Source organism: Penicillium hordei, assembly GCF_028827395.1.
Source record: "Penicillium hordei strain IBT 12815 chromosome Unknown utg000002l_segment0_segment0, whole genome shotgun sequence".
In the NCBI taxonomy this organism is placed as follows: domain Eukaryota; kingdom Fungi; phylum Ascomycota; class Eurotiomycetes; order Eurotiales; family Aspergillaceae; genus Penicillium; species Penicillium hordei.
The window spans coordinates 1,665,794-1,685,284 of NW_026623143.1; the positions used below are offsets into that span (position 1 = coordinate 1,665,794).

At 47.0% G+C, this 19,491-nt stretch overlaps 9 protein-coding genes across 9 annotated transcripts; 5 read left to right on the forward strand and 4 right to left on the reverse strand.

Moving 5' to 3' along the window:
• Window positions 1–1,877: 1,877 nt before the first annotated feature.
• N7537_003915 (DUF614 domain protein) lies at window positions 1,878–3,469 on the forward strand (the record flags this gene model as incomplete). The annotated part of the gene is made up of 2 exons (XM_056894973.1): window positions 1,878–3,138; window positions 3,234–3,469. The coding sequence occupies 2 exons, from the start codon at window positions 1,878–1,880 to the stop codon at window positions 3,467–3,469; spliced, it is 1,497 nt and encodes a 498-aa protein (XP_056754721.1).
• A 437-nt stretch (window positions 3,470–3,906) lies between these two features.
• N7537_003916 (uncharacterized protein) lies at window positions 3,907–4,178 on the forward strand (the record flags this gene model as incomplete). The annotated part of the gene is made up of 2 exons (XM_056894974.1): window positions 3,907–4,056; window positions 4,083–4,178. 2 exons carry the CDS (start codon window positions 3,907–3,909, stop codon window positions 4,176–4,178), a joined length of 246 nt encoding a protein of 81 aa, XP_056754722.1.
• A 19-nt stretch (window positions 4,179–4,197) lies between these two features.
• N7537_003917 (uncharacterized protein) lies at window positions 4,198–5,162 on the forward strand (the record flags this gene model as incomplete). The annotated part of the gene is made up of 4 exons (XM_056894975.1): window positions 4,198–4,257; window positions 4,399–4,626; window positions 4,651–4,825; window positions 4,876–5,162. 4 exons carry the CDS (start codon window positions 4,198–4,200, stop codon window positions 5,160–5,162), a joined length of 750 nt encoding a protein of 249 aa, XP_056754723.1.
• A 587-nt stretch (window positions 5,163–5,749) lies between these two features.
• On the forward strand, window positions 5,750–6,178 carry N7537_003918 (uncharacterized protein; the record flags this gene model as incomplete). Its single annotated transcript, XM_056894976.1, has 1 exon — window positions 5,750–6,178. One exon carries the CDS (start codon window positions 5,750–5,752, stop codon window positions 6,176–6,178), a length of 429 nt encoding a protein of 142 aa, XP_056754724.1.
• A 1,824-nt stretch (window positions 6,179–8,002) lies between these two features.
• On the reverse strand, window positions 8,003–8,887 carry N7537_003919 (lipid-binding SYLF domain-containing protein; the record flags this gene model as incomplete). The annotated part of the gene is made up of 1 exon (XM_056894977.1): window positions 8,003–8,887. The coding sequence occupies one exon, from the start codon at window positions 8,885–8,887 to the stop codon at window positions 8,003–8,005; it is 885 nt and encodes a 294-aa protein (XP_056754725.1).
• A 754-nt stretch (window positions 8,888–9,641) lies between these two features.
• On the reverse strand, window positions 9,642–11,751 carry N7537_003920 (uncharacterized protein; the record flags this gene model as incomplete). Its single annotated transcript, XM_056894978.1, has 2 exons — window positions 9,642–11,429; window positions 11,494–11,751. The coding sequence occupies 2 exons, from the start codon at window positions 11,749–11,751 to the stop codon at window positions 9,642–9,644; spliced, it is 2,046 nt and encodes a 681-aa protein (XP_056754726.1).
• Window positions 11,752–12,827: 1,076 nt separating this feature from the next.
• N7537_003921 (uncharacterized protein) lies at window positions 12,828–14,481 on the reverse strand (the record flags this gene model as incomplete). Its single annotated transcript, XM_056894979.1, has 5 exons — window positions 12,828–12,959; window positions 13,020–13,430; window positions 13,491–14,049; window positions 14,114–14,230; window positions 14,300–14,481. The coding sequence occupies 5 exons, from the start codon at window positions 14,479–14,481 to the stop codon at window positions 12,828–12,830; spliced, it is 1,401 nt and encodes a 466-aa protein (XP_056754727.1).
• Window positions 14,482–15,870: 1,389 nt separating this feature from the next.
• On the forward strand, window positions 15,871–16,737 carry N7537_003922 (uncharacterized protein; the record flags this gene model as incomplete). Its single annotated transcript, XM_056894980.1, has 1 exon — window positions 15,871–16,737. One exon carries the CDS (start codon window positions 15,871–15,873, stop codon window positions 16,735–16,737), a length of 867 nt encoding a protein of 288 aa, XP_056754728.1.
• Window positions 16,738–16,957: 220 nt separating this feature from the next.
• On the reverse strand, window positions 16,958–19,228 carry N7537_003923 (Zn(II)2Cys6 transcription factor; the record flags this gene model as incomplete). Its single annotated transcript, XM_056894981.1, has 4 exons — window positions 16,958–17,085; window positions 17,136–18,940; window positions 19,009–19,143; window positions 19,203–19,228. The coding sequence occupies 4 exons, from the start codon at window positions 19,226–19,228 to the stop codon at window positions 16,958–16,960; spliced, it is 2,094 nt and encodes a 697-aa protein (XP_056754729.1).
• Between the last annotated feature and the right edge of the window lie 263 nt (window positions 19,229–19,491).

The window sequence follows — 19,491 nt, forward strand, 5'->3', positions numbered from 1 at the left end:
GCGTTAGGAATTTCCAACTATTTGCATTCAAGGGGGGTGGGGAAGGAGTTATTGGGGCACGTTTAGGCAGAGAGAGATCTTACAGGCTAGTGAAAAGCCGCAAATCGGTCAGAATGCCAGGATGAAGAGTTCAAGGAGTAAAGGGAAAGGGAGATGGGGAAGTTTGAGAGCGAGTCTTCGATCGTCACCGCCCTTGAGTGGATCCGATTAGGAAAAAACTAAAATAAAATAAAATAAAAAAGATAAAAAGATAAAAAGATGAAGATGAAGATGAAGATGAAGATGAAGATGAAGATATTGATATTGATATGGAGAATAAAAAAAGAGAGAAAGAAAAAGAATATGGAAGAAGTTATATGTAAAAAAAAAAAAAAAAAAAAACCCCAAAAATTGGCGGGGAGTTTGCCTCTTTCACTTCACTTTATGCAAAGAATATACAGCTTCCTATTAAGTATTACAAGACTATCAGTACGGAAGTACTCGGTCTATTGTGCAACGTCTTACAGAACTTCTCTTCCAACTAGTTGGATCTTTTGGCTAGGGTTCCTAGAGTATTGAGACCAAAAAATGATAACACATGAGTATTAGAGAACTCGGAATGATAATGATATGGGGTTATAACAATATTGTACTTCGTAAGCTTCATGAGATTTACACCTTGTGCTTCGAGCCTAAATATTTTCCATTTTCTCAGTATCTTTATTTTGATTCCTATCTTACATGATCTACCAATCATCTGTCTTAATGCATAGTGTGCAGCCATGTCGATCGCTAATAGGTGTCCTTGATTCACCTCCAATGACTGTAACATTTTAACATATTACCTAGGTACTAGTAGCATCTTAATATCTTAATACCCGTTAAGCTCAGAGACTAAAATGACCAAGGCTTATATCTCCTTCACCCTATGTCCCCGACAAAGAAACTAAACGAACTAAACGAACTAAACGAACTAAAAAGCATTCTCAGATTAATTGCCCCCACTTTGACAAGCCACGAAAATGACCTTATCTCGGAAAAAGATGTCAACTGGTTGGTGGCCAAGATGAGGCGGTATAATTTGTATGGGAATTAAATTTCTCAAAGCTGCTGCCTGTTTAGTATCCCGAGGTCATATTATCGACTTACAATATCATGGTATAATCTCAGTATATCTCTATCGGGTTGTAAATTGTTCAGAGTATACATATACAACATAGTACTGGATAAAATGTTAAATAAGGTCATATTCTTATATTCCACAAAAGCTTGGACATCCATGGATAAATAATAGAGTTAGTAATAATAAATCCCTTGGTAAACCAAGCACGAACTACGTCAAAAAACCAACAGCGCCTAAGTGTGATTGTGATGGGATAAAAGTGATTGGGAGCCGAGCGGGTCGTAATCCAACCAGAGTCCTCGACGAGGTGAAGAAGATGCATTAGGGGCCAACCAGGGCCAACCAGGACTAACCCGGATGGTCTTTTTCAACGAACCAGCTTCGTCGTAGAACAAAAAGAGAGGAGATCCCCGCAGACCTCTGACTTTTGTACTCCCCGTTTACAAGGCTCCTATGGTCTTCCACTCCTTAGTTCGATGCTGGCTTCCTTCCACCATGCGCGTTCGTTCACACTTGAGGCATTATAGCCACTGGGACCTTATACATCCCATTTTCCACCGATCGCATCTTCCTTAGCAACTGCTTCTTTTCCTAATACCCATGTTGATTCCAGTGGGAAAGCTGTTGAGTCGCGTGTCATACAGCTTCCCAGTTTCAATTATCTACCTTGTGATCGGGCAAATCTGCTATTTTCCCCTTGAGGAATCTCGATCAGAGTGAATCTCTATTTATTTGGTAACAAGTTCACGAGAAAGCCCACTGTCTTGACTTCAAAATGGGTCGCCTGAACGTGGACACTACAGTGGGAGGAAACCACCAGAGATATTCGTTTATGGAAACACCACTCGAAATGCACCCATCATCCTACGAACGGGATTTAGCCTCGCCTCCCCCAGCGGACCAGAGTGCGCCCCCGCACCATCCCGCAGTGGAAGGAACCCCGAAAGAGCACCAGCGAGCATGGTCATATGCGCCGAGTGAGAAAGAGCAATTTCAGCATCAGGGAATAATCCCGGATTATGCGAACTGTCCCCCCATCGAGCAACACCCGGCCAATTATGCGCCTTTGGTGCATAATCAGCAGCAGCAGCAACAACAACAGCAGCAACAACAACAGCAGCAACAACAACAGCAGCAACAACAACAGCAGCAACAACAACAGCAGCAACAACAACAGCAGCAACAACAACAGCAGCAACAACAACAGCAGCAACAACATAACACTTCAATGTCTCCTCAGTCGTACGCAATTGCGCCCGAGCATCAGCAGCACGCCGCTCAAGCTTATACCCCATCCTATACCGTCCAGTCGTATGCAAACATAGCCGAACAGCAAAGTCACACCATGTCTCCTCAGACATATGCGACTCAGTCGTATACAAACATACCGGAGCAACAGCAGCACCAGTGGCACCAACAGATAGACATGACCATATCTCCTCAGTATGCGAACGTACCTGAACAACAACAGTACAGCACCCCGATGTCTTCCCATTCGTACGTGAGCCATCCGCATGCGACGCAGTCATACACCCACCTCCAGGAACAACAGCGCGGCATCGAAATACCCACCCAGCAGTATGCCTCGTATACCGAACCTCCCAGTTCGCCACCCCCGAACTCACCAGGGCCACTGCCTCTGAAAGTAAACCCCGAGGCTCCACCACGGAGCGAAACCATGCCCATTGTTCCGGACGAAAATCCCCTACAGTCACCCAAGTCGCTGTATTTCCCTCCACCCACCAGAGCGACAACATCGCACCCTGCCCAACCAGATGACCTGAGCGCATACCACCAGCCTGGCCAAACCACCCATCCAAATCAGGAGATCAAGGGAGGAGGATGGAACAACGGACTGTGTGAATTTTCGAATTTCGGAATCTGCTGTCTGGGACTGCTATGTCCATGCATACTGTATGGGAGGACACAACACCGACTCTCGATGAAATCGAAGAAGGAGGACCCGACCAATATGCTCGGATACGAGACTTGCAATGGGTCATGCACGGGCATGGGACTGCTATGCGGATGTCAATGTAAGTCCAAGTCCTGTTCCAAGCTTGAGTGAGGTCTAAATCATCGCGATCGAAAAACCGAGAAAAGCACAAACACCATTCTGACATCAAAGCAGGGTTATTGGCCACAGTCCAACATACGAGAACGAGGAAGGCATATGGCATCCAGGGTAGTATCGTGTCAGACTGCGTGCGGGCGACCTGCTGTACATGCTGCACATTGATTCAGGACGAGAAGGAGATCCAGAAGCGTGAGGAGTACCGATCTCGCGTCGCTAGGGAACGGAGTGCGACTCTGCTCTCGCCGTATACTACTCCCGGGCCGATGTCGTATGGCCCGCCACCGAGGTAATGCGGTATGTCTAGCGAAGGAGCAGAGTTCGATGGCGTGGAGTCTTGTGTATATAGTCTATGCATTGTGATGAAATAGCGTTTGTTATTTGATATGGGACTACGGATTATTCTGTAGCTTGTCAACTTTGCCGATTTGTTATGTACAGGTGCAAGAGCGAGATGTTAACTTTGAAGATCAAGGCGGGTTATTACGTAAATCTATTACTTTGGTTTAATGTTGCAGATAATTGTATGCTGGTGGCATTTCAAATGTGATTTATCATATTCCCACCTACGTTGTAAACAGGGCATGGTGACTTCAGGTTGATTGTCTTAGTCGAGACACAGAGAACGGAGAATATCGCGCTGATGTCAGTGCTTTCACTCATTTGAGAAGTCACTTTCTATACTTCGTTGATATGTGCAATATGGTGGAGTCAGTGGGGCATAACATCCATGGCTATGAACAAGATAACTTGCGCTATGTGGTTATCGCTTCAACTTGCTTTGCTCTTGTCTACTACCGCAGTTGGCTTCCGCATCATCTACCGAGCGATCAACGGAAGCAGTCTTTTTTTGGCTGACTGGCTCATTATCCTTGCGTTGGTGAGAAGCAATATTAACATGTCAAGGCTAATCTTCGCAAACAGACCTTTGAATATGGTATATCGATCGTAGGAGTTGTGTGTACGTTGAGATCATTCACGCCCAAACCAGCCATGACCTAACGAATGGCAGTACTATAAAATGGACTCGGAACCCATATCATCGAGCTGTTCTCCCGAACAGACCGTTGTCTACCTAAAGGTATGACATTGTATTCGCATCGCTGTGAATCGCACATTTAGACCATGTACTGACATACCCACAGATACTGTTTACAGGCTCGATCCTCCACCCCGGCTGCACTACAAATATTAAACTATCCATCCTGATGATCTACCACAGACTGTTTTCCATCCGACCATGAGATATGCCGTCAATATTGTATCTCTGATTGTGATCCCATGGGCTACCTGCAGTATTCTCGCAGGCTACTTCACTTGCATCCCAACAGAGAAGCTATGGCACCCCATGATAGAAGGTGGTTGCGTGAATCTGTCAAGATTCTACTACGGTCTTCAGATGCCCAACATCACGACGGACACAATCATCCCCCTGCTGCCTATGCACATTGTGTGAAACCTTCCCATATCCAAGGCTCAGAAGTTGGGTCTTTCTGGGATTCTCATTTTGAGATTCTTGTGGGTTTTACCCGCTGTCCCTATGATAAATATTCCTCTAACATCATGCAGGACCCTAATTTTCGATACCATTCGTCTGGTCGTCCTGATCGAGCTTTCCACTAAGGGTGACCACATTACCTGCACGCATAGTTTCCTGTTAAATCACACATATGAGAAGTTCCTAATAATACTCGAACAGATAAAGAAGTCTCGACAAGCGTGTGGACATGCATCGAGCCTGCTGTCGGAATTATTGCGTCCTGTCTGTCAAATATGCGGCCTTTGTTTAAGGTCATGCATACCAAGGTTTGGTCTAGGCTTTCTAGCCGATATGCCACCAATACGGACAGTAACAAAAATTCACAAACTAAAGAGAGAAGTGGCTGGCCGCGACAGACCACTAGCCTCACCGATGAAGGGGGTATTTCTCCTAGTCCTTGTAGGGATTTGAACCAGTCGCCGACTCAAAACCAGTCTAATGTGTAAGAAAGGTGCTGGGATTATATACACCTATGCTGATAAGAGCTTTTCTTCTGCCATTCTATGAAGGGAGGAGATATTGTTTGATTCTTTTTGCCTTTGTAATTCCTTGCATATAACAAGGAAGCCACAATCGCTTTGTTGGCATCTTCCAGGTATTCGTCAGTAGAAAAGGAACACAAAGAAGTCAAATAATGTTGTTGTCTTTTGTCTAAACTATGTAATCCTCAGCCAATTGACAAAGTCATTGACTCAATGCAATTGGGATTACACGAGATATGAAAGAAGTGAACGACCAGCCTGAAGAGAAATGGATGACAACAAAACAAAGGCTTTTATATGCTTTGGTACCTTTCATTTTCTACTTCTCTCTAGAGCCCTTCAATGCATAGCTTAAGTGAACAGTAACCTGAAATTATAAACAGCTATTATTCCAGAATTTTCCCGAGTAAGTCAATCAAGCAACTCACTTTCAAATCTCCAAAAACAAGGTTTGCACGTTTTATTTTCTTTAGTTTGATAAATTCCAAATCGCTAACGATAAGGCCTAAGTGAGTCCCAATTTTAACCCTAGTTGCCTTTCCAGCAAAAGAATGTCTAACCGTGAGCCAGCATGCTCGCTGTACCAGAAAAGCTTCCAAAAGGAATGTCGCGCCTTCATGAAACGGGCAGAAGCTACAGCAGATTATGCCAGGAAATACCCAAACAACCATGAATTCGAGCCTAACAGTGAGGTTTACAGAGGGCTTATAAGTTTGTTGTCCCGAACAGCACGAGTAAAAGACACCGGACTTGATATGGTTGCAGAGACTCCGAGATGTTCTCTCGTTCTCAAGGAACGCAGCTATTGGTTCATCCGAGATCTTGCAGACCAGACAGAATTTGAAGATGAATGCGATAATATAGAGGCACGTCTAGAGGGACTGATGCAAAAGGTTGAGCGCCGCGAGATAGAGAATCTTTGGGTTGCTGGATTTCTTGAGTCTACGGCTTTGCGTATCCAGGATCAATTTCGTGTATAGATATATCAATGGAAGTGGGATATTTTGTTGGAATGTGCGTGTAAATTTGTAATATGGATTTAGCCACAATGACACCTCTAGGGATCAATGGTGGTCCTTGATATGATCAAGGATTTTCGCGATTTTACGCTGATCCTTTTCGTCTGAAATATGTAAGAGAGCTCCCTTTTCAACACCACGCGGAGCCCAGTCAACAACATCCTTTGTCATATCCGATATCCGAGTGCTTATACACCCGCATAACCCCCCCCCCCCCCGGTTAGTAATATCATGAAATGGCGCAACTGCTAAGCCTCTTCTTTCCAGATTGATTCCTGCCTTCCAGGCCCTTCCTCTTGCACCGAGTGATCAAGAACTTAGTGGCCGTTTCCCTGTCGTCTAGGGTAGTAAAGGGGATGTAGATCGGAATATCCGTTCTTTCCTGTTTGCGACGTGTGCTTCTTTTGAGGCAGTTATTAGGACAATTTTGCATTCCATACATCATAGGCAACGTACTCGGGACGGATTTACGATCTATCTCCCTTTGGGTGGCATGGATTTCGAAAGCTAATGACAGTTAGCTGACATGAAATATATTGATCGCAATTTGGTTTACCTGCGAGATAATGGGAGCAATGGTTCAGGAAATCCAGGGATCATGACACGAGGGATCTCTATGGTGAGAGAAACGAACTGTATTTGGTTCATATAGAGCGGAGCGGACGAAGAGAGAAAGGAGGCGAGAAAGGAAAGAAGATACGTAACAAACTACAGGTTCTTATACAAGAAAAAGAAAGACAACTGAAAAGACATCTGAAAAGATATCTGAAAAGAAAATCGGGGTATTATCCTACATATAACGTCCTATATATCATATTGAGCCATGTATATCAGAGTATTAAATTCTGCGCCATCACGAACAGAGGCGACAACTTCAAATTCTTATATGAGTAATGTGATCTAGGATTATTATCAGATTTGGTCTCCCTTTGGCTATTTTTTGGATTCTTCGATTTCCGGGATTCCCTCAAACTCTCGTGGGGATGCGTCTGACTGGAGGGAAGTTTTGAATACAAAGGCTTAAGTGGTAGTTGCTTTATTCATCATCTGAATCAAGATGCCATCCGTGCTCGAATTTATAAGTTATTGTAACTCATTGGGTCTACTGGTAGTGTTAGAATACGACCACCGATTTAAATAACATGATTTGAATACGCTCACCTGTGAATTTTCATCGAGCTTTCCAAACCAAAAATTGTACTTGTCAGCAAAGTTACCCGAGTCTACCAATTCCTTCGCACGGAATCAACGACATCCAAAAACATCACCGGTTTAAGACAACTGAGAGAAGGCTCTAACACATTTCTTACGAATTGAAAACGCTGTTGGTGACACCCCAAATAGCGAAGCTCATAATCGATTCACGCTGAATGAGTTGATCTTTTATACATATGAGCATGTCCGGAAATATCGTTCCACTAAGAGTAAACCTATCTACATAAACGGTATTGACATTGAAGCAAAGTCTGATTCTAAGTTTTTACCAGAAATTCCGCAAGCATTGGGTTACATGGGTAAGTGCCCTTTCAACTTCCCTACTACTATATACTAGGGGGAGAGTAACTTCTTGTTCATCGCCACAGGAAGGAGCAAAACAAAAAGAAGCAAGATTGTATCTCATTTATCCCCAGCTCACTTGTGGGGAAGCTGGGTTTTCTTGGGGTCTGTTGAATTGTTGAAACCTTGATTGCCTTGCTGGTCTTCTGCTTGAAGAGATCCATAGATTGCAACGTCTGCTCCCTGTGTTTTTGTCAGACGTCAGCGGCCAGGGCATTATAGTCAAGATCACCTGGCGGTGCCAAGCTGGGGGGGATCGCCAGATGAGGAAATAAGACGTACAAAATCTGCGGTATCTCCCTGAGCTGCATGGATTGTTTGTATCAAGTTGGAAACAGATCTAGGCGGGTGCCTAGCGTTGCCTCTGAGAATCTCTTGGGTTGAAATGCGCTCCCCATAGAATTTCTCGTTCTCGTCAAAGCGCTCAATGATGATCGTACCGTCCAATGCGACACCGCCATAGATACCCTTGCTCTTCATGTATGTCAAAATTGGTGCCTGTCGTTTATGAACTTCGCTGTCAACGAGTCCTCCTATACCGACCGGGCCGGCGGTGACGCTCAATTCACCACCGATAGTACAACGGACTTTCGTAAACGCTTCCAGGGCCTCGTATGTATTTATGACCATGATGCAATCGTAAATGTCCACACCAGCCAAGAAGCCAATGCCAGCGGTATGTAGGAGGATACCGGATGGTGGACTCCACTCATCAGTTCCGGGAATGCGTCCCAGCAACACTCCACTACCTCCGGCACCGCTAACCCACAGACCAGTGCGCATAGTGGTGAAGATAGCCAATCCTTTTGCATTCTTGATAACATGCTGCGGTATCTTTATGATAGCACGTTGATTGCTTTTGGGCCGATTGATCTTGCCATATTCATCCGTAGTACTCTCGGATTCGGGAGTATAGAAACCATCCTTGCAGAAACTGCGAATGATGCGTGCAGCTTTGTCGCTCTCTTTGTCGATAGACATTGGCCAGAAGGCCTCGGCACCTAGTCTGTTAGAGAGACGATTCATGGGAGGGCCCAGCTTGTCGATGGTGTCCCATGCTTTATCGAGGCCCAGTTTTGAGTAGCGCTTCGTGTCTTCCCAAAAATGAGCCATATTGTCAAACGGCAGAGAACACTCGGTGAATTACACAAAGTCACAAATCAGCATCCGGTAATAATAGACTGTATGGGATGTATACTGGAAATTTCAGCGTAAGTTGAGATTCCGGAAATTGGGGATGAGATTTAGTTTTCGTCAAGGGGCACAGTAGTGGAAAGGGTTGTAAAGAGGGCTTTAAACAGTGGCAGGCAAAACTAGAAGATAGGCAGCATCATAACGAGATTGATATAGAGGCCGAAATTCCCCACTATTTAGACCTTATAAGTGAATACCGCCTTACCGGTTCTGGTAATTTCAACCTATTCGTGCTTACAATCTTAATGAGGTAGATTTTATATTTCAATATGGAGTGCATTCAGGAACAGTGAAATACAGTAAGCTTAAATGGAACAAGCTACAATGGGAGGGGACGCTAAGGCCAGTCCTACTTTCTCCGTATCAGGCGTAGAAACGATTATTCCTGATCTTATTCTATCTGTGTATCTAAATATAATATATGACCGGTCCTTACATTTTCTTTTTACCAAAATTACAGACGGTGGCTTGCGAGGATCCACCACCCAACCCGCACTCTTTTTTATACTTTCTGCTGTACCATTTACTATACCACCACGTAGCAAATTAATTAATTAAAAACAGTAAGCAAATCAATTAACCAATTTAATACTAGTATAATGTTAAGAAGTGAGAGCCAAGGATGCCAAGCCTCCATTTACATAAGTCATTTCATTATAAGATGGCCACAGTCTTAACAAATAATGCGGGTATCGGAGGCATGAACATGACCCATCATCAGCGCCTCGACAATTTCACCCTTGATCCCAACCCCTCGCCCTGCACGGAGTATAACTAAAGCATTGGCTTTTGCAAGACTGCCTACCGCACTAACACCAGTGCTTGTAGCATATAGTCGGCCGTCCGATCGAGAGCCAGTCACGACAGCACGGTGGTACTCGGTTCGCTTGAGGTCGCGGGGGAAGTGGTGGGTTAAGACGACAGCGACCCGAGGCAGACCTACCTGCGGCGTAATCCCCGGCTTGGCAGCGATATCCTGGGAGGACTCGCCTAGACCGGCGAATTTATGCAGAGAAGGCAAGACAAAGAGGTTCAGGGTGGCTAGCGCAGAGGCTGGATCTCCGGGGAGCGAAAATATCAGCTTGGAGGTGTGCTTTTGTAGGATGTTCTTGGTAGCTGTGTCGGCTGTGGTAGCCTTGAAGGGTACCGTTGCGAAGGTAGTGGTCGTGCCGGGTTTCATAGAAACGCGGTTGAAGTGAATGGATCCACCGAGCGTGCGCTCAATGATAGGAGTAAAATCTAGTTTGCCCAGGGACATGCTGCCAGTGATTACGAGCACATCGACGCCAGAGAATGCACGGTCTACACCGTATAGGGAGTCACGAAGGGTATGTTCGAGCTCGCCTGCTGCTGTCTCGCGGGCGAGACCAAGGTCCACAGTCTCAATGCCCCAGGAGGCTAGGCACGACAAGAGGGATGGGCGGTTAGAATCGCGGATCTGGCCTCTGACGAGGGTGGAGGGGTTCGAATGCTCCACGAGATCGCCACCGACACTGAGAACGCCCACCCGGCACTTCTTGAAAACTTTAACGGTCCGCGTTCCCGTAGCAGCAAGCAGACCTATTTCGCCGCCAACTGGGGAGATAAGGTCGCCACGAGCAAGGATTCTGGAGTTAAGGGCAACGTCGCTGCCAGGCTCGCGGACATTTTCTCCTGGGACGATATCATCGGCCAGAATTTCAACAGTTGGTTCGTCTTGGCCGTCTAGGGTTGAGGATGCTATGTCCTCGAACATAACCACGGCGTTGGCATTAGAAGGGATGGGGTTGCCAGCGCTAATTTTAGCAATGGTTCCTGGTTGTAGGGGCTCAAAGGCCCCGCTCATGTTGGCGTGGGCGATTGAAGTTCTATGGAAAATGAGTTTGGTGGATCCGCCTTCTTTGGCAATAATGGCATAGCCATCGACAAGACTGGTGGGATATGCTGGTATCATCTCGCTAGCGTAAACGTCTTCGGCAATGACGGAGCCGATGATGGAAGTGGTGACAGGGGTTTTGACCACAGCGGGTGCAGGAGTTTGCTCGTGAATCACGCGTAGTGCTTCCTCTACAGAAAGCATAGGATCGGCACAAGGGCGGTAGTGCTGATTGCGGCCTATCGTGGGTCTGTTGGATTTGGATCGGAGACAGTCTGGTACAGATATGTGCGCTTTGGGGATCGAATGGCCATGTGTATGATGGTAATGGCGATAAGGTTGATGTTGGGGTTGGGGTAGATGCTGGACAATAGTGACTCCGGTCTTGTTGTTTGGTTTCTTCATATCACTAGTATGTAAAGAGCGAGGGTTTGGCAGGATGACATGCGGGAGGAGGTTCATAACGACTTCAAGATCCTCCATGGCTCCTTTGGAGGACCCTGGGAAATTGATTATCAAAGTCTTCTCACGAACACCAATAACCTGTCTTTCCAATTTTGCGGCTAGATATGAATGAGCTGGGGTGTACATAATCAGGTAGGAGGCCTAGAGTGATGTCCTCAGCACACGAGAACCGAGTTGCCAACAAAGATCCAGACCATCTCCTCACCTCGGGGGTAATATCCTTGACTGCTAAGCCTGCCGGGGCACTAAGAAAAACTAGATGGCGCCAATTGGGGCCACTAGTCCAGTTGCAAAGTGCTTGCTGGATTTGGAGAACATTGTTCGGAACTATGCGAATTGCGGAGAGTTCCCACTTTTCCTCCTTGACCAGAATAGGCGCAAGAGTATCAGGCCCGCGGTCCAAAGTGGTATCATTAGAGGCTTCGTCGGAGACGATCAGGATGGCAGCCCTTTTTATTTCCATTGTGTTAAGAGATGGGTTCAGCTAGTTTAGCTATGCGGGTAAGTGAGGCCTTTTAAGCCTCAAAAGACTGGGGTATGGGGAAATGGTGAAGTTTCAATGACATCTTACTACATACGTATTGGCCATGCCATGGTAGATGCAATCTGGTGTCTCTGCTATGCTAAGTTGCTGTCGGATCGAATCCAATGAACCAATGTGGTCCGTAGACGAGCACATGTGGCCATTAAGCGAGCTATGAAATCTAGAATACATAGGAAATATAGTACCCTACAACTTCATATCTCCTACCAGGGTATTTTACAGTCTTCTAACCGGGCACTATACTTGTTTCCAGATTCGAATCTCGCTTAATGGGCCACAATCTCGCTTACTGTCCACATGTGTAGGTCGATTATAGGCCAGCCTTATAGTTAGAATTGGCTTGTTGCTTCTGCTTGTTTCTTGTTTACTGTAAACACCCATTGCGTAAAGACCTCAAAAAACATCCACCAAACAATCCTCAGATTTGCTGTCATCCTCATGGTTCACAGAGACATAACTCATATTGCGAAAGGGCAAGCAGTGAAGTTGTTGGTGCCATAGCCGAATGATAACGCTAGCATGATCACTACACTTCTAAGGTTGGTATTCAATGGCGGTATATATCAGATGCAATTCCCTCCCAAAGCGATCAGCTAGTCATACTAGCACAAATGACGAGATAAACGTGGTCTTCGTGTTAACGTAGGGGAGGCGTAAAACAAGGAAGTAGCTTCTACCGACTCAATAAACACATGGCTCAGGTAGTAGGTGGACAGCTTGAGACCTACATGTGTAACTACCGGATGTGCCTTACACCGGCTTAATATCAATCCTTCGAAGCCTAACTATCTTCTACGCAGTTTCCCCAGATCGTCACTGGTGAACTTCCTTTGATGTCCGAATTTACCTTTCCTGCTCAACAATACGTAAAACCATGGCCAACGCGAGGAATTATTTTCAGTTGGAATATCATAGCTATAGTTCGAGAGATATACAGACTCATGTGCAACGTTGGATATATTTCAGGCTCGGTTCAACGTCCAACATTAGTATCATCACTGGTTACGCTGGCGGCGACGGAACCAAACATGCAAGAACAAAAAGTCAACAATGCCTACCGCTAGCATCGCCGAAATGGCAGAGAATCCTATGATATACTTAGGGCTATCCTTTTCTGGGAACAGGTACTGTGCGTTCCGAGTTAGCTTTATTGTCGAACAAAGGATATGATTTAGTGAGATACGTACCGATCCGTAGATCTGGGCCAAATTAGCCAGTGCATTCACCATAGCCAAAGCAACTCCTCGGGCCTGGGGGTGCATCCCACCAAAGGCAGAGGAGGCGTAGGCCAGTGTACCTCCATTCGTGGCCCAAAGGCCGGATGCCATGAGAACCAGGAGAACATAACGAGCTGTGAAATTGTACACAGCACAAACAATAATCGAACAAACCAGAGAAAATGTCAGCCAGCTGGCAATAATGACGCCACGCCAGTTGGGAATTTTGTCTCCGAAGTAGGATGTGACACCAGTGGCGATAAATGCCACGCCATAGATAGGCACAGTCAATAAATTAATCTCTTTGACGGATGCGTCTCCAAAAAGTCCTTTTATGAGGGTAGGGTAGAAGTACGTCAGGGTACTTGAACCGACGATGACCTATAGAGGATGACCTGGTTAGTGATGTTAAAGATAAGCGACAAAAAAGGGGGTTCGAACCATATATCCAATAACGAACGACCAGGTGCGAAGGTCTTGACACGCTACTTTACAAGCACCCCAGTTACTTAGGTGCTCAGTATTCTCGGTGGTAACGGTAACATTCTGACTAGCCAGGCGTGCCACAGCGATCTGCCTCTCGCGCTCAGAGAGACGTCGCGATGTACCCGGAAAATCGGGAAGAATGAAGAGGGAAATGATAGCAAAACCGACAGTGGCGGCACCTTCAATAATGAACAGCCATCGCCAACCACGAATCCCATGAACCCCCTCAAGGCCATCAACAATACCAGCAGCAATCAGGCCACCAAAGGCGCCTGATAGGACGGCCGCGGAGATGAACACACCGAATCTCTTGGACTGTTCAGTTTGTTTGTACCATGATGAAAGGAGAAGTATCACACCCGGGGCAAAGCCAGCCTCGACACATCCAAGAATGACTCGAAGAACTACGAGATGTGTGAAATCGTTGATAGCAGCCATTACGCAAGTCAATGCACCCCAAAGAATCATGATGGATGGGAGAAAGATAGAGGGTCGTGACCGACCCAGAACAAGACTGCAGAACAAGGGCAGTTAGCGGCCATGATCCAGGATGAGTACGAAGGATAGGATTTCCCTACTTGCTAGGCACTTCAAAAGCCACGTATCCGACGAAGAAGACAACCAGGGCAATCGAGTATTCGTTGGATGACAAGTCGAGATCTACTTCCATGCCAGATATCTTTGCATTGCCGATGCTGTACACAAACGCCCATTAGCACCCTGACGAAGTACAAGACCTCTAGCTATGACATGTTCATACTCACTTAGTTCGGTCCAGGTAGGACAGGAGGTACATGATCCAGACAGTCGGCAGGAGAGTGAGGTCAATCTTCCTCACCAACGCCTTCTCCTCTTCTGGGCTGAACGAGATACACTCGCTGATATTCACAGTCTCAACCTCATGAGAGGAGACATCCTTCGATTGGCTCTCAGAATCGCGATCCATGATGACTTGTTGGAAGAGCTAAAGGTTGGAAGAATAAAGAATAATGTTAGGTGGGACATGAACCTCCTTACAGAATGTGTATGTACTATCCCCTACCCCGGATATACAAGGCTAGGGCTTTGGGACCTAGAAAAATTCGGATATTCGTTCATATGTCATGCTCATTTTCCCCATATCCACCCCAAAACGTCCCAAGCGCGACTTCTCACTTTCTATAGTCGGGGTAACCTTGTGCGATTGGCGTGTGTGGTCGCATCGAGGCCAACGTGGGGCCTCTCGTTCAGCGCCAATCAAGCCACTGGGGAAAGTCTAATATTTCCAAACTTCGCGGAAGGGAATATATTTTGCCGTCTGATCACCCCATGGGGTATTTAATACCGCGCCATTGAGCAGTATTCTCACTCACATGGTCAATAAGCAGACTAAGGAGACTACCTTGGAAGCTTAGCCTTCGCCAGAGTCCATGGGTTTACTACTGATGCCCCGACCCAGAAGTAAAAAGGTCTTAAGCACTATGAATGTAGGTATTAAATGATGGGAACAAAGGAGCTGGAGAGAGAGTTCAAGTTATATTGGGGAAGAGCCCGTTCTGAGGTGTTTCTGCCCAAGCACCAACCATAGGCATACCAGGGGATTGATTAATCCTTCCATATTTTGCAATATATATTATATGATCGAAGCTCCATAACTAGCTAGTTGGCTATAACCCAAACCCCATTTTGGGTTCGGGTTAGAGTGGGTTGTGCCAAAGTCTAGAAGAAATGATCTATAATGTCTAGCAATCCTATACTAGGATCGCTAAGGTGAACACCATTGATTAGACCCTTCATTTTACGATACGACATCCACCGACACTTCAATTGGAAGAGCCGAAAGAAAATTGATAGGTCAACTTGCAGTAGTTTAATGCTGTCTCCGCAACGTTCTGCGTCCTGGTCCCGTTATATTTGGATTTAGATCATTTTCCAAGGTCAAACAAGCCTTGCATGAAGCTAAACTGTTTGGGGCTCATCTCCACGTGGGTGCTGGTCGATCTCCGCGCCTCGATACGAGGGTCGGTCTCGACCGCCAGTGCAGGCATTGCATGGGTGTTAGTTAGGACTCGCTTCGAAGGACATGCTTGATCTCCTACTTGATTCTCGCGGAAAGTGACCGTGGGTCGGCATGGGGTAGCAGTCCTCTACAACGCGTGGGTGGGGATCTTTCAACTGCCCCGACGCTACACGACTCTAGTATACCGAACCATTCGGTATGTATTTAGGCAATATCCGAGTTGGTTGGCTGAATAAAAGGCCACGACAGGCTTAAGAAGGTGCCTTCCCTTTCCAAGTGCTTAACAATTCTTTCAATCGTCCCTCATTCTTACGGCAAACAAAAATATTCTCAATAATGCCTCCAAGTGTTCATGACACCACCGTAGGCGCCCCTGTTGCCGAAGTCGCAGCACCAGCCCCTGCCTTCCTTGACACGCAACCAGGTCCAGACCACGACTGGAAAATTACGCTGAAGGACAAGGTCATTGCCATCACCGGTGCCAACCGAGGTATTGGCCTAGCTATCGCAGAGGTCTGCTTAGCCAACGAGGCGGCAGCCATCTTCAGTCTGGACGTGTTCGAACCTGGTGAAGAGTTTGTCGCCCTGCAGGTTGCCAACCCAAAGCGCTTATCTTACGTCCAATGCGACGTCACCTCTGAGGAGAGTGTCAACTCAGCAATTGATGCTGTCATCTCCGCACGAGGTGCCATCCACGGCTTCATCGCCAATGCTGGTATGACAAAGCACCAGCCGGCGCTTGACTTCAGCCGCGCCCAGTTGGACCAACTGTTCAATCTCAACGTTTTTGGCGCCTACTTCTGTGCTACTGCTGTGGCCCGCCGCTTCATTGATCTCGGAATCAAGGGATCCATTGTCTTCACTGCTTCCATGACAAGTTATCGACCTAACCGTGCGGCGCCTTCGGCTCCTTACGGAGCTACCAAGGGTGCTGTGCGGAATATGACACATACGCTGGCTATGGAGTGGGCCAAACATGGCATTCGTGTCAACTCAATCTCGCCGGGATTTATTAAAACTGCTATGACCTACTTCGTGAATCAGGCGCCGGACTGGAACCTCAAAATGCAGTATTATGGCGGCATGCCCAGATTAGCTGATCCCAAAGAGCTCGGCGGAGCCTACGTTTATCTGCTCTCTGACGGTGCATCTTACACTACGGGTATCGATATTCCGGTTGCTGGTATTGTCGGAGCGTGGTGAGGGAGGGAGTCCATGATAATGATGAAAGAGGTGATCTACGGATAACACATGTGAGGAGACTTGGAGTTCAATTGAAGGAATAATGATAGTCCATTTTGTATTTAGTCTTGGTCCATAAAAGGTCCGCGTTGAAATCAGCTCAATTAAACTCCTTTTAGTATACATAATTTTCCAGGGAATTAATTTACTCGGGAGAATCCTGCCTTGTCTTTGCTATAAATTATACTTGCCATGCTTTCTGGAGTTTGGTAACAAGGCCTTTACTGGGGAATTTGCTGATCCTCAGCATTTTCTCCAAGATACGAAGCAACTCGCGCTGCATCTCAGGCGACCGAACAAACTGGCCAACTTGGGTTATGTCAGTAAAGGACAGGAACAAAATGATGAGAGGCATTTACCTCCAAACAGAGCCTGTACATTAACAAAGGCTATTGCAGGTTCATGTTCTTGGCACGCATTGGCGATGCCGCAGACCACCTTGACACTTTCACTGAGCTGTTTCTCGCGGAGACAGTAGGCATTTAGTCCCCCCATCGTGGGTTGGTTCAGCAGCACGGTGGCTCTTGCAAAATGGTACATCTGCATGGCGCCTGCGTGATTAGGCGGATGGATCCATATAGATGGGAACACTGTATTTGAGCCGTGATCGACAGCGACGGTGACCGGCTGGTAAGAAGCGGGGAGGACACTATGCCAGTCGTCGAGTACGCGGAGAAGCCGGTCACCCTGCTGCATTCTGTGTCTTGTGTCCTTATTTGCTGACATTCCGCCCCATGCGGCATATTCTACACACTTGCCGCAGATGTAGACTATCCGTGTTGCGAGCTCATCTGAATCAAGTTCCTCGAGCTTTTTCCGAGCACGCCAGACGGTAAGAGTTGGCCGTCCTGCCTGAAAGGCTGCCCAAATGTCCTGCCGGAGCCACGCCCACCATACGGCTCGCCTCAAGCCGTCAACGGACTCACCATCATTGTCCTGAGACCGCTGTATCCAGAACGAGCCTCGCAGGTGCTGCTCCCAGTCACCACTGGCCGAGGCGTCGTCGGCGTCAAACATCTCATACATGCTGATCATGGTGGCTGTCGCCAAGATCTCACGGGATTCCGCATATGGTGGGTAGAGTAATGTCTGCGAGAGATATTGAAGCGTTTCGTAGTAATATTGTGTAGCTATATGTGTTAGAGCAAGGTCTGACTCTGATGGCAGGTCAGTCGCTGCTGCTAGCAAAGTTCGAGTATTCGCATTTTGAGCCGCATGCTCGCCTGATACATTTTCACCTGGCCCATGCATGAGACCCAGAGACATATGCTTAGCCCCAACTGCGAGTATCGACTTCAAAAGCCCCGTGTTTCGCATTCCAAGATGCGTCACGACATTAGTGAAATGCCGAGCGGGATCAAACAAGTCTAGAATCGGCCCAACAACATCGATAAAGTATCGAAAGAACTTGAGGTCGAGTGCCGATATTTCTATCCTACTCGTCGTGTTCCAAGGCTGGGATAATTGACGATAATCTAGCAAAGGGGCTTCGACTCCGTCACCTCGATGTTCCAGAGTGCGTCGCTGCTGTTCAGGGTCCCTCTCGGTTTGCTCGGGATGAGCCACAGGACATTCAGGTGCTGGTGACTGTCTACGCGAGAGGGCAATTTCGGGAAACTTCCATCGTGGGTCGCCCGTCGAAGCATCATTGAGCCTTTGGATATTGTTGATGGCATCCCGTGCTACCAGATCGAACCATTCACCGGGGGATATGTTGAGCAGGGGTATCTGGCTAAGTGAAAGTGGAGAACCCAAGAAGCTCGAGTCAAGGCCGGACAGTGTCTGCTCATTACCCAAACAGTCATTCAGTGGCGTCTCGCTCGAGCCGTTATGCTGGAGCGGGGCGAAGGCTTCAGCAGGGGTTGGACCGGTAGCCTGAAAGTAGGGTGTTGGTCCAGAGCTCAGCTGTTGCTCCTGGGAACTATGTAGTTCCTCCTGAGCGACGCCTGCATTATCGGTACCGCTTCTCCCATAACGTGACGCTTCAATCCTCTCCTCCCTTGAATCCGATTGAGCCCTTAGAGACTCATCGTCGGCTCCGGATCCGTTTGCATTTCGCTGGTCATCTACCTGGGCGTATCGACAGACACGATTTGACTTAGAGCATCGTACACAAGTGGGCTTTCCATCGTCGCACTTCACACGTCTCTCCCTGCAGGTGAGGCTGTCGTGCTTGTGAATGAGGTTGATGTTCGCTTAGGGGGCATTCCGAACTGGTACGTATCCACTCACCATCCTGTTTTGGTTCTCAATCCGCGGGCGCGAGATATTCTAACACGGCGACGCCGAGTCCCCGTGGCGTTGCCTTCTGAATCTTTTGCGTTAGTAACATCCATCGGGGATACTGCCGTGGGCTTCGTCTCGAAGCTGCCAAGGTTGTGAAAAATATTCCCCGGAATTCATTACCCCGCCTTGGCCTGACCCACTTGGGGGTTGGGGGTGGAGATTCCATTGTCGGGTCCAGCTCGGGGATACTCAGGAGGCCCTGATTTTTGCTTATATAACCGAGGTGTTTTCTGAGTATCCCGACGGGGTTCGGGATAGAACCATCCGCTCGACAGTCATTTTTCTTGAAGATGGCTACATATATGTACTCACTGATACCAGTATACCATATATTTAAGAAGGAATATTGGTATAGATTAATAATGTATATCAGAACCTAGATTTACCGAAGCATGAATAAGCCTGTACTCCGGAAAGACAATAAATACA